The 13,846-nt window shown below is 47.4% G+C and overlaps 1 protein-coding gene across 4 annotated transcripts in view; it reads left to right on the forward strand.

Annotated features, from left to right (window-relative positions):
• The window catches only part of MERTK (MER proto-oncogene, tyrosine kinase), a 102,540-nt gene that overhangs the window by 16,497 nt on the left and 72,197 nt on the right, over window positions 1–13,846 (forward strand). For 3 of the 4 annotated variants that reach the window (XM_017652374.3, XM_017652375.3, XM_037002159.2), the window contains exon 2: window positions 7,318–7,726. In XM_017652374.3, coding sequence (XP_017507863.3) covers window positions 7,318–7,726 — 409 coding nt within the window. Of the gene's footprint in view, window positions 1–6,305; window positions 6,411–7,317; window positions 7,727–13,846 lie in introns of all 4 variants that reach the window. The other variant, XM_017652373.3, reaches the window with a different exon arrangement.

Consider the following 13,846-nt stretch of genomic DNA (forward strand, 5'->3'; position numbering starts at 1 on the left):
TTTGCTGCCCTAGACCCAGTCTTCATGCTGCTTTACACCCCAGGATGCAGATGAACTCTGATCCCAGCTGGTTTCAGTTAAGTGATACTGTTATACTTGTTTGACTGAGTGTATCTCACGTATCAGTTGTTGATCTGAAATCCAAGAGTTACTGGGGCATCTGGATTTTTATCTGGCAGCCCTTATACCCACTGGGCTTATGTGGAAGACTGACCCACCGCACCATGCTTTATGCCTGACCTTGGCACCCCAGATTTCCTGCTGTCACGCTGTAGTCATGACCCCTCCAGGAACAAGCAACCGGACCATTATACCCCTTCCTTACCGCACAGAGGGCCCGTTCTCTGCCGGGCAGCTGCCCCGGCTTCTACCCAGGCAGCCCAGGAATCACTTTCTTCCCAGGAATGGTTCTTTTCCATTTATTTCTTCCACCTGAGGAGTGCGTTCACTCCAGCAAAGTTAATGCTTACCATCTGCAATTTGGTGATTTCAGGTTGAAGGTTTTTAAAACTTTTCTCTCATTAAGAATGGTTGGTACTCTTCATCAATTTGCATTAGTAACAGTACTGAATTGAAAGTTTCTGTTTTTTCTGGGTTTGGCCTTAGCCAACTGTGAGCCTGGGAGTAGGTGTCCTTAAACTAGGTTACAGGAAACCACCCAGGGACACCATTCAAATGGCATCTTCCAGATATGAAGTTCTTTCTCCTGGGGGGTTGAGGACACTGTGGAGAAAATGAAAGTTCCTGTGGATTCTCACCTGACCCTGGTTGGCTTGCTTACTGTACATGGGTGGGCAATACATTATTGTTAACTCTAAAGAGCTCTGCCCAGTGCTCTGGGCTGCATGGCTGCAGGAGACCAGAGGCTGGAGTGGTGGCAGCGCCAAGGACAGATACTGAAATGGCTGCAGTGGCAGAGAGGCATGTAGGCAGAGCTGAGGTGGGTTAGGGCCCTTCAGACTGTTGAATGCAGACGTGATTCTAGTGCTCAACCTACTGCCAGGAGCATGAAGCCAGGTATAAACCCCTTTGCCCCAAGAATGTTCCATTGTCATTTCTCCGTCTCACTGAATCTGTAGTGAGCTCACCAGGGCTGACACACTCAGGCAAGACAGGGGCCCATGAGGTGCCGGCACAAATGGGATTCTGGATGCCGTAGCCTTTCCGTATGCCACAAACCCTCCCCAAGTGGGGGTCTTTCTCCTCTCAACCACAGTTGGGCTGCTTGATGGCAAAGCCTGACGCTGGCCCCTGGACAGGAAGCCTCAGCGCCTGGGCACAGTGCATCCTCCCCACCACGTGTGCTCCATGGGTGGGAAACAAAGAACCCCTAGGAGCTCAAGGATAAGTCCTCACTTTTGCAGCCTCCTCTGGATGTCCTGATTTTGAGGCTGAACTTTAGAGAGCTGGGCTATGCTTCTGTGTCCCTTTTGTTGTTTGGGAAAGACTAGGAGCAGGAGCAGGGGATCCCAAGACTGGCCCTTCAGTCCCTCCCTTATTCCCCTACTCCAGCCAAGGTGCTTCCACTCTCCTTTCCCAGGTACCAGGATTGTAGAGCAGGCTGATGGCATAGAACACCTAGAGCAGGGGTGATTTAGACAGGACTCACTGACTTGCACTCTCCATGCTTCACGGTGGCTGCCCTGCCCGGCCCTTTTCCCATAGCTTGGAGGGACTCCAGGGCCAGGGAGGCCATGTAAGGCTGCTACTCCACCCACTGTCCTGGGACCTGCAATTTCAGCAGCTGCTGCTTCCTCTCTCCACCTTGGACTGTGATCCTGAGGCTTCAAGAAAATGGAAAGGAGCTCATGTTAGGAAATGGTTGTGGAGGCCAGTCCTAGAGAGATCCTTTAGAGCCCAGAGACTTGCCATCACAGGCCCAAAGTGCATGTTTTCCTCTCATTCATGGGTGGTGTCTTGCCAATGGGTTTCAGCCCCGGGCAAGTTCGCTATGGATTCAGTGTGACCAAAGAAATGACAGTAGAGTGTTCTTGGGGTGAAAGGCTTTATATCCAACTTTATTCTCATGGTGGCAGGTCAATCACTAAAATCCTGTTCACTCAGAGCGAGTCTGCATGCAGCAAGCCGGTCTCTGCCTCTGGGCCTCTCTGCCCACACAGCCATCCTCTGGGCCTCTGTCCTCGGTGCTGCCACCACTCCAGTCTCCATTCTGCTCTCCTACAGCCTTGCAACCCTGCCACCATGAAACCCAGAGCACCGGGCAGGGCTCTTTTATATAAAGTCAATAACGATGCATTGCCCCCACATGTGTAGTGAGCTAGCCGACCAGGGCCAGGTGAGAATCCTGGCCACAGGTGGCCATTCGTGCTCCAGTGTTGCCATTCCCCATGTATTGTCCAAAACAGACCTCACTGAGTAATCCCAGCACCGGGCCTCAGAAATCCTGCTCCAGGTGACAAGAAGCCTGGGTTCAGATAACATCAGCGCGTATCTGTGGAGTGAGCGGGCAGACTCTGTCTATCCAAGTACCTCCCTCAGCCAAGGTACTACTCCTATCCTTGCAAGGGATCAGAGAGGTTAAAGAGCAATCCTGAGGTCATATCCTGGACAGTGATGGACTCGGTGGGCCTGGGATGTCTAACTGCAGAGCTGCTGGCTGGTCACCAAGCAGCAGGGCCCACTAACCTGCCTGTCACCACGGATACTCAGCAGACACTCAGCAGGCACTCGAGGATTCAAGGGCAGAGGTTGATCCCACAGAAAATAGCCCCTTTATTAGCACCCCCTAATCAACCAGTTTTGAGTCTGATATGGTTCCTCAACTTGGCTCCAGGTGACTGTGTGTGGTTGGGGTAGGGGCGCTGCTTCAGAGGTATACCAGCAATCCCAGCTACAGCAGTGTCCCTGCCTGGACTGTCTCTCTTCCCTGCTCACCCTTTGGAATCCTGCCCATCACCCATTTATTCTGTGCATGTTCCCTGCACATTAGGTCCATCCATGGGTCATGCTGGGGTTAGAGGATTCCACTGGCAGCCTTCGAGGAAGCTACAGGCAAATTTGTTCATAAAAACAAGGCAAACCCACATGCAACAATGGGCAGTACACCTAAGCCATTTATTTGTCAGATGAACAGACATTTGCTAATCATGTCCCAGGCCCGTCCCTGTGTTGGGCACTGGAGGTTGATGATGGAGACACAATCCCTGTCTTAAAGAAGCTGACACTGGAATCCAGTCAAGGGCTGAGTGGTCATTGGAAGCACATGGGCACACGGCAGGGATGCTCCTTCACGCAATGCCAGGACTGGATGGGAGAGGCCCCTGGAGCTGGCAGGTGTGGCAGCTGGAACACCTGGACAACTAGTCATGTACTTGTCTGAGCTGGAGGTCACTGTGCAAGGTTGCTTAGTAGCATTGATTCCTGTAAGGTTCAACTTCCTATAGCAGTTGCTTATCCAGTCCACGCAAGGAAACAACCTTGAAGGAAGTTAGGAACAAGGGAAAGGGGAAGTTTCATGTGCATTCCACCCAAATCACAGCCAGAGGCAGCCCACTTTCCCTGTGTGCTGTGTAGAAAATGCCAAATTCTCGTCAATGTGCTTTTCATGAATTTCTCACACTGACAGACCATTACTTCCAAATGGCCATCACCTACCAGGCCCACCACGTGAGGATGGGCCAGCGGGGACATGTTAATGAGGACTATAAGGCTTGTTGTATAAGCAGATCCTTTTGGTCTGATCTCATCTTCCTACCATCACTCCCCTGAAAATAATTTAAAAGTATTCCACTTCTGTAAGAGTAAATGGAGGAGGGGCATTTGTGCAACTGAAGGAGTCAAAGCCACTGAAAAATTAGTGTAACTTCTAATTGGTCATTGCCCTGACCCTTGGGTTCAGAACTTTGGAATGGTTTTGATTTTGCCTCTTCTCACATTATCCATGATCATTCAGAGGCCCCACACATGACCATGTGCAGCCATTCAGCGATCATATCAACCCCTGGACATCTGCAATTCAGGTGTTGGCCCAATGGCAGGTGTTTACTGATTGACAGTCAAAGGGGAAAATAATAAAATTAATAGTTACTATGGGGCATAGTAATACCTCCTTTACTCCTACCAGCAGCCCTCTGGCGCCGTTGTCACCAGCCTCATTGTCCCACGAGGAAACGGACCCCGAAGCAGCCTTGGGGCCTGTGTTCTTCAGGCAATGAGTATACACCTGTCAACCCACCTCTCCTGAGAGTGATCCTGTGTCTGAGGTTTACAACCTTCCTAATATTTGAGTCAGGCTGCCCTTTTGATGGCGATAGTGAGAATGCCCTTATGGTCAGTCCCTCTTCCGTCTCCCGCATTCTTCCTACTTCCTGGCCATTCTCATAATTAGATCTGCAATCTCCTTTTGGCAGGCTTCCCACTTCTGGGCCCCCTCCTTCCTACACCTCTTCCTCACTCTCAGATGTCTGTGCCCTGGTCAGGCCCGGCTCTGGTCTTCTCCCACCCCTGCTCAGAAACCTTGAGAGAATTGTTGCTGCCTTAGTCAGGGTTCAGGGCTCTCCAGGTTGAGCCTGAATCCAGTTTATCTCCCCTTTTTGTCTCAGCCCAGGAGTACCACCCTATTGGGGCCTCATTTCACTTCAATTTCCCACCACCTCTGCCCCTTGATACCATGTCCATCCTCCCCAGCCCTTCTCTAATTCATGCCCTTACTTATTCATCCAGCACACCCATTTTGGGCATCTCCTTTGAACTGGCTGTAGTGGGGGTGCTAGGCCTCATGGGCTTGCAGTCCAGTGGCAGAGAAAGAACTGAATGAGTGATTACAGAAGGTGTCACAACAGGAGGGGGCCACAGCGCTTCAGCTTGAGGGCTGACCAGCCAGGGGTGGGAGGGCTCCGGAGAGGCCTCCCTGACACTGTTGGGATGGCCTCCTTGCCCTGCCTGCTGTTAGCTATGTCCCGTGTCCCCTTAAATTCCTGAGACCCTCTGCCGCTCCTGTCCCAGGGCAGGTACCTTTCTGTATCCCATTAGACTGTCACAGCCAATTTTAGACCCAGGAGGTGCTATATAAATGTGTGTTGGAAATGGAACCAGTCTTCCAACCCCTGGGAATTCAAATTGCGGAGATGAGTTATTTTTTAAACCATCCATATTGATTATGGGGTGGGTTTGGTTCCTCCCCAACTTCAAGGACATCAGCTGAGTGGGGTCTTGCCATTAGTTTGTCCAGTTAGCAGCTTGGCTCAGAGAAAACCGAAGGTAGCACCCCAAGCGGTTATCAGAGGTTATCTTGCAGGTTTGGGATTATAGAACAGATTTCCACTTTATACTTTCTATGCAAATACTTGAATTTTTCACAACAAACTTGGGTTACTTTTCTAATTAGACGTTTTAAATGTTTTTAAGCAAATTAAGCCAAAGAATTATTTGCTTCTCCTACTCTACTTTTTTTCCTTATACTTAAAGAAAAACAAACTTATCTGGACAAAACTCCTGTCTTCCCAGTCCCATGGAGCTCAGGGAATAGGAAAGACTATGGGTAAGTTTGCTGATCTAAGAGGCAAAAGTGAATTTAAGTGCTTTAAAGCCTAGAGGAAGAGTGTCCTTGAAGAGGGTCTGCAGGCATGAGATAAACAGCCAGAACTATCATAACTGCAGAATGTACCCCTGAATCAAAGGATGATAGGGGAGCAGGCCAGGACCCAGACACTGGGCTTCACCTCCCTCTACTAAGGCACAAGCCAGCCTGATGCATTAGGTTTGTCTGGCATGGGGATGACAGGAGAGGCATGGGCCCCTCTGTAGAGTCACTCTGACCTCTGCTCCCTGGAATAAATGAGTGCGTCCATCACAGCACACCCCTCTGCCTGGAGGACTGGGCTGAGGGCCAGCCCGCAGCTTGCCCATGGATGCCCCCATACCCCCCACCAAAGCATGCAGAGGGTCCCTGCACTCTACAGTCATTGAGGCCTCAGGCTAAGGACAAGCCATGAGTTTTCCCTGGTTTCTCAAAGTGAAATTGCTTGTCCTCTAACCTGGCATTCACCCTGGAGGCAATTCCCAAATGTATCAACCACAAGCATCTACCTGGCATCAGAGAGAGAGGTACAGAGCCTCCCTGACAGGAGCTGTGACTACCATGGAGTAAGATGTGCAGTCCAGAGTGACTTGGCTGGCAGGCAGCTAGAGGAATAAGTTCTCAGATCCCCCATGCCGCACCCACATCTCCTGCTTTAGCTCCATTAGCCAAATAAGTAGTTAGCTGAATACTTAGGCTAAAAATGATTTGTTTGCTGAAATTCAAGTTTTAACTGGGTGTCTTATGTTCTTATTTGCTAAATCAGGCAAAGCCCTATGCAGAGACCAGCCTACATCCCGCCTACACATGGTCAGGAGCTCAGGAGGGTGTGGCATCCTGAGTGTGGTAGGAGAACCAGCCCTGCAGCCAGGTGGGGTGCTCTGTGGATTTCTGGACACTAACCTGCAAAATGCCAGGCCTGCATCTCTCCCACCTGCCTGTCTCATCTGCTCGCAGCTGAGAATAAATAGCAAGCAGCATAGAATGTATGCGCCAAAAATGCCTATAAAAGCTAAAAATGCTACCATTGTGGGTCAGTATTTCTAGAAATACTTGTGGGTGAAATCAGAACATTTTCAGGTTCATCCCAGCCTGCAGGGAGTACCCTGAAGCTTGAGGCACAAGGATTGCAAACTTGTCTCTTTAAGACCAGTAACAGCCTTTGCAAGATTATCATCCACATCTGTAGCATAACATGTGACTGAGGAGACTGAGAAAGATGATCTCAAGGGCCATCAGCCTTCTGCCATGCTGTTAGGTAGGAAGGGCTTGTAATGAGTCACAGCTTTAAAAAAATGGGTGGAGGGGGTCAAAAGGTCCAAACTTGCAGTTATAAAGTCCTGGGGATATGATGTATATTTTGAAAGTTACTTGGAGGGTAGATTTTAGTTTCACCACAAGAAAAAAGTAATCCTGACTGTGTGGTGATAGATGTTAGCTAGACTTACTGTGGTCATCATTTCATAATATATACAAATCATTATGTTGTACACCTGAAACTCATCACAGTGCTGTATGTCAATTTTATCACAATCAAAAAAAAATCTTTGATCAGGGGGAATTATATTTTTAAAACATTCTTTCAAAGGAGGTAAGTGAGGAAATGAATGAACTTATGGATGAGAATGTACATAAGGATGTATGTGTGTAAAATTCTGCTTGTGTTTTCTGAGGACACTGGGGATGCCCCATTTCTCATCTGATGGCCCCATAAATTGGGGGCCTACTTGGAAAACTCCATTATTTAAAAGGCTGAAAATGGACGTTCTGTTTTGCAGCTATCGCTGAGGTGAAGGAACACAGTAAGCGCAACCTGCCTCCTCCAGGAAGCCTGCAAGCTGCCGACATGCCATTTTCCTTTCCGCACCCCCCCGTGAACCAGCCTGCCTTGGGGTATCCACCAGCCCAGCCTGGAAGACACCACACAGGACACGCAGCCCTTCCCAGAGTGACCTCTGCCAAGTCAAAGCTCCTGCTGCCTCTTGCATTTAATCATACAGTTGGCCACATAGTACTTTCAGAACATAAAGATGTCAAGTTTAACTGCTCGATCAGCATCCCCACTATGTACCAGGACACTGTCGCTATTTCTTGGTGGAAAGATGGGAAGGAGTTGCTTGGGGCACATCATGCAATCACGCAGTATTATCCTGATGATGAAGTTACATTAATAATCGCTTCCTTCAGGTATGTCTTCCATCTTTCTTTCTGTTTTAATGTTGTCATGCTTTTGCTGATTTGAAAGCCAGGGTCTCATCAATAATAAAAAACAGTCTTTTGTTTTCTGTGTTGGGAGCCACACTCCATTTAGAGGATAAATGAATAGGTGGCAATCTGTGTTTGCTGGTCTCTTTTAAATTGAACTTGGCCCTACTGGAACTGTTGGTTGTCGGATGCTCTGGGTTCCAGGGGTCCACCTCCCATCTAACCTACAAATCATGTCAAGTCCTGCTGGACTCGGCTCTCCCAGGGAGAGGAAGAAAGGGTTTCTTACACAGGAGGAAACGTCTCAATCACCTGGTGGGCATGGAACTTTTAAAACAATAGTGCCCTCCCATCCCTTTCATTTGCCTTATTCTGGCTCCCCTTTACCCTTCCCCAGCACCTCCAGCTGCTGCAAATTGTGGTACTGATTTTGCCTTCTTGTATTTTGGGGCAGGAAAAAAGTGGAGAGTATGAAGTCTGGGGAAATGGGACAAATCTTCAGCCACATGGGTCACCATCTCAACATTTCGCTTTGTTTTGGTAGGGGCAAGCTGAGTGAGTGAGGGGAGTGACCAGATAAGCCAAGCCAGGATGTTTATCTGGAATAATCTGTTGTCCCAAGCACTGGGACATCATGTTTCAGAATTCTGTGGACAGTGAGCCAACTGCTTCTCCTCTCCCCACCCCGTGTTTATTCTCTACCCTTTAGCCGGGAGGGCTTTGTTGGTTTTTGTGTCGGGACCTCCTTGCATGTACAGTTTTAGATTGAGGTGGCTTTGTGGTCATTAAAAGCTGGAAATGAGGTCAGCCACACTGAGCTGAAGGAAGCGCCTTTCCTCTGGGATTCATTCCCTCTGGAGAGGAGCTCTCTTTGATCCGGTAAGTTTTCACTTTCTCTGAGCAGATCCCTGGGGGCAGTCCCAGACTCTTGGGTCTTCTGGTGAATCATTTTATTTCCTTTTCAGAAAACCACCTCGGAGTTACCACAGGCATAACAATTCCAAGTAGAGTTTAGCCTGTCAACACTTTCATAAGGCGTACCCTTTGGGGGGCTTTTTTTCCCCAAGCTTTGGCGTGGTCAGTGTAAAGAACACAGCTTCCACATTTTCCACTGGTGGGTTAGCTCTGGCTGGGTCCCTCCAGCTGACATTCTCAGCCAGTGGCTGAGCCCACTTAGGAGATTTGACTATCTTTTCCTGCATAGACTACAAAACAAAGATATTTTACCATTATACAGACACGGCTTTTGGTAGGAGAAGTAAAATCACCATTAATAATGAATAAGGAGCACTTTAAAGGCTTAAAGAAACAGAAAGGAGACTGTGGGTGAGCTGCTCCAGCTTCCTTGGCCTTCTCGCCAAAGACATAGGTTTGGACCACATGACTAGCAGCTCCCAGTGAGCTCTAGGGGGCTGTAACATGTCCAGAGGTCTCAAATTGAAGAGTTTTTAAACTTAGACAATGTGTTACTAGGAAAAAGTTTATATTTTTCCACATATATTCAGCTTAATTCTAAAACTCATTCCAAAGGAAAAAATACCCTATTTGACCTCTAAACTAAACTTTCAAGTAAATTTAGTGATCAGAGTTCTTGAAAATAATGGACCCCCAGCTGAACTGAGTAGCATTTGGGGATAGTACCAAGTCCACTGTTAAATATTCTCCAACTTTATGAAAGAAATGTCCAGTGGCTGTAGAGTGAGTCAGTGAAGTCAATTGTAGTGACATAATCAAGATTATAAACATTTGCATAATTTCCTGGCAAGAAGGAAGGATATTGAAGACCCTAGGTTTGCTGTCTAAAAGATGAGGACCCTGAGGTGAGGGGGGTTCACTGGAGCATGAACTGTCGATGGTAAAGGGAGCCAGGTTCATACACCTGTGGTGTCCTTCACTCACATCTCGTGGGCCTGAGGAAATCCACTCTGCTCTCAGGAATGCTAGAGTTAAAAACTAGTTGTTAGACGCTCAGTGTATGCAATTTTATCAGGAATTCATTAGCCTGCAATTTTGTTGGCACTGCCATTATCATACCTATATAGACCAGATTTATTAAAGAAGATGTGCAAAGTAGAGATGTCTGTCCATAGGCAGGGGTCAGAGGACCTGTACAGAGAACAAGAAGGTATTTTGAGTTGGGTCACACAACCATTTTTCTCTAAGTTGTTACTATAATAAAGGCAGAATGTACTTGAAGTTTGAAAGTCATGAGGTCTCCAGACTGAGGCCCTACAGTTTGTATCAGCAGCGTCCTTTAAACATGAAATGATTGTGAGTCTCTAGAGGAGGAATGGGTTGTGGGGCCCTGTTTAACTTTCTGAGCTTGACACTGGTTGCATATTTTCTCTTCCATATCATGCAGACCCTTGCTACTTGCCCACCCCACCCTTATATGGCCAGACTCATCATTCTAAAACAATGGTCAGTCAAGCAGCTGGTCTTTGATCCTAAAACAGGGCCTGTCCCAGTTGAGGGTGTTGTTCAGGTGTGCATGTTTAATGCAGCAGAGCTCTGCTCTCTGTCATGCCTTCCCTGGCCTCTGACCCCCCGACCCTGTGGCCTCCTGCCATCACATTGCTCTCTTCCTTCCAAAGAAGGAAAAGAATGTGGTTAAGTAATTTTCACTGAGGAAGGCTTTAACATTCACTTGCAACATCATTTTAGACACAAGAAGTAGAGATTTTTTTCCAAACTGCAACACAGGCAGATGCCCATTGATTCTGAAAACAGCCAGACTTACTTGTGAAGGTTAGCAGGCCTCTGCTGTTTGTCGGATGAACAAGTAACTGAACAAATGCATGGACATTGAAACAAGGAGGACAGCCCCAGTCCATGTCCTCCTGCTTGTGATTGTGGAAAGAAGGGACAGGAAGGGAGGTGGACTGCCAAGTGCAGAAGGGCTAAAGTCATGTTGGTATGTTAAGGCAGTGGTTTTCCCTCGGTTTTAGATATGGCCTGGAAAGATTGATTAGGTGAGAGGACCCAGACACTTCGGGTCAGAAGCCAACACATCCTTCAGTCAAACCTCAGTTTATTGACACTGGGGTTGGGGTGGAAACGATAGGAGGAGCTCACACGCATTTAAGTACAAATCCAATGTTTCTGGGGGTGTTAAAGGAGATTTGGCATTAAGCGTGAGTGTCCCTGAATAGTTTTTAAATGATTTGATTTTAGCTCCTGTGTGTGTGTGTATTTTTAAATGATTCTAATAGTAATATATGTATTTTGTTAACTACCTGGAAAATACCAAGCCATTACGGGGAAGGAAACTATGGTCCATAACCCCAAGAAAACTTTTCCAAGCATATATAAATTTCATATTCTTGAGATAAAATTAGCATTTTAGTACATAGATGATTGTACATCTTGTTTCATCACCTAATGTTACATTGTGAACATTTCCCTATGCTACTAAAAGTCTTCAAAGTATTTTAGTGGCTGCTCTGTGCCACTGTCATCTACTATTGTAAAACAGAAGCAGTTTTAGAAGAATGCAAATAAAATTATAAAGTAAAAATGTGCAATTATTTTCAAAATGCCAAGGCTGGAGATGTATGCAAGGGAGGAAGCAACTGACAGGGCACTTCAAGTCCAGATGCCCACTTGAGTTGAGTTGACCCCATTCCATATTAATAATTCATATTTGTTTCCTATTGCACTTGGGTAATTGTTATTATTGATGGAGTTGAGTCATCTTTCACTGATGGGTGTAGGAAACTCACACCTGCTAACAGGTTGGGGTATTCCTGATGGGGGCTTGGTGACTAATATGGACACGCGATCGCCTCCACTGCTCCCTGCCCCGGCCCAGTCCTGGTGGTGGTGTGGGGGCTCAGCCTGAATCACTCAGAGCTTGAACAACACCTACTCTGTGGGACTTAAGTGACTGGGCTGGGTCTCCCCCTTGGCATTGCAACCAGTACGTACCCTGTGTCATCTGCACCTGATAGTAGCCCGAAACTGTAGCACGTCCATTTGTGCAGGCCCCCGGACTGCTGGGATAAGACCTTTCCCTGCAGCCTCCTAAGGAGGATATAATTTGTGACATATAATTAGCTGTCAAGTCTGCTATGGCTTGTGAAGAGCTCTCTGGCTTAGTGAAGATGCTCCCTCATCAGGTAAAGCATTCCAGGAAGGCATGAGTCATCAGAAGGTTGGGGAGACCAGCTGTAGAGCAAAAACAAAAGCTGACGCTCCTGTAGGCTGGCAGGCCTTCTGGATTTCATTATTGGGTGGTTTGTGGCAAAGGGAAAGTTTCGATGTTTGTTTTCTGTGTAGTCCAGGGATTCCCACTGCTCTTTGGGTACTGGCAAGGTTCCCAGTAGCTAATGCTGGAAGGATTTTGCTTTCCTAGTACACTGTTTTAGTAAAGATGTTAAGTGACTAGTTTGGGTCCCCAAGACCCTGTCCCAGTGAGGCCCACCCCCCATCCATGTGAGATAACTCATGTCCGCAGGGCTGTGCAGGCAGCTGTGCCGAGCCCGTGTTGGTCCTCATCCTCCTGCTTCTTGGTGACCTCAAAAGTGTAATCATCCATGAAAATCAGAAAAACATCCAGAAAATGAGAACATAATTTCTTTAGTCACACCATCAGCTAGAAAAAACTATCCTTAGCCACACACAGACCCCTGGCACTTGGACTTGCTTCATACTCAGATTTCCTTCCAGCCCAAAGTTCATGCCAGATTCCTGCCCTTTGGTCACCTGCTGTCTCATCTCAGTGCCCTTTGAACTCTGGCACGTAAAAACAGGGTGCTTAGTAGTGAGTTTTTTATTTCTTCTAAAATGTTCGCTTTTCCTTTTTTTTTATTGTAATAAAACAACATAGCATAAAATACACCATTTCTCCCTTTCTGAGTGTCCAGGTTGTTGGCATTAAATGCGTTTGCACTATTGTGCAACCATCACCTTCTGTCTCTGATTATGTCCTTTTGATAAGTGGAATTTTACAATTTTGTCCTTTTTAAAAATTTATTTCAAGAAGGCTTTAGAGTGTAGCCTACTAACTTCAGAGCCATTTCTGAGCAGGCTAGCCTTGCTGTGATAGGTCTGAGGGACCAGCAGGCACTGTGTCCTTGCAGGACCACCTGCGGCTAACCCAGCCAGCCGAGGTTGCCCTGGTGTGATGGCAGGCTGCTCTGGTGTGACAGGCTGTCCTGGTATGACAAGACTGCCCTGGTGTGATGAGGTTCCTCTGGTGTGACAGGTTCCCCCAGGGTGACAGGCTGCCCTGGTGTAACGAGGTTCCCCCTGGGGTGACAGGCTTTTGCAGCTGGCCCTGCAGCTCTGTCCAGGTGGTTCCTGTCTAGACGCTATGGCTGGGTCGTATGGGGTCCTTTCTCATTCATATGTTTGTATTTGACCAAACTCTGATGGGATTTTTATACCTTTTTTTAAGCAGTGAATGCATGTGGTAAAATATTCCAACTGTTCAAAAATTCTCCCTCACCAGCCCTTTCCCAGTGGGGAGCTGAGGTTACCCATTTCTTGGGTATCTTTCCAGGGATATTCAATCCGTCTGAGTCTTCTGTGTGAGTATGTTTGTGAGTGTGTATGCATGTGTGCCTGCCAGATAGCATATTACTCATGGCTGTGGTTAAATCAATACCCAGGGTTCATATTTTGTGTGGCTGTGTAAGTGCTGTTTTGAGCTGAGTCATGTAATAGACTATAATTACATTTTACTCTTTATAGCTTTTTGATTTTCCTGAATTTAATAGTTTTCTTGCTTGTTAGTTTGCTTAGCTTTCTAAGCATCAGTCACTCATTCTTCCCTAAACTCTAAAGGAAACTGTGCATCTCCTCCCCATGCGGTGAAGTTGTCAGATGTGACTTGTTCCTTGGAGATGCTGTCCCAGGGAGCATGCCCTTCTGCTCCGCCTGGGCTGGCTGCCCTCCGGCCCTGGGTCTGGCTCAGTCATCTCTGCTCTCATTCTGATTTCCTCCAGATTTCCAGCCCCTGTTGCCCAGTTTTGCCTCCTCACTTTGCCATGCAGCCCATCCCCCATAGCTTCCTGGAACTCGCATGTCTGAAAATGCCTTTTTTTTCCCTACCCTCACCAGATACAGAATTCAGAAGGAAAATAGCTTCCTGCTCTCATC

Source organism: Manis javanica, chromosome 1 (genome assembly GCF_040802235.1).
Source record: "Manis javanica isolate MJ-LG chromosome 1, MJ_LKY, whole genome shotgun sequence".
NCBI lineage: Eukaryota > Metazoa > Chordata > Mammalia > Pholidota > Manidae > Manis > Manis javanica.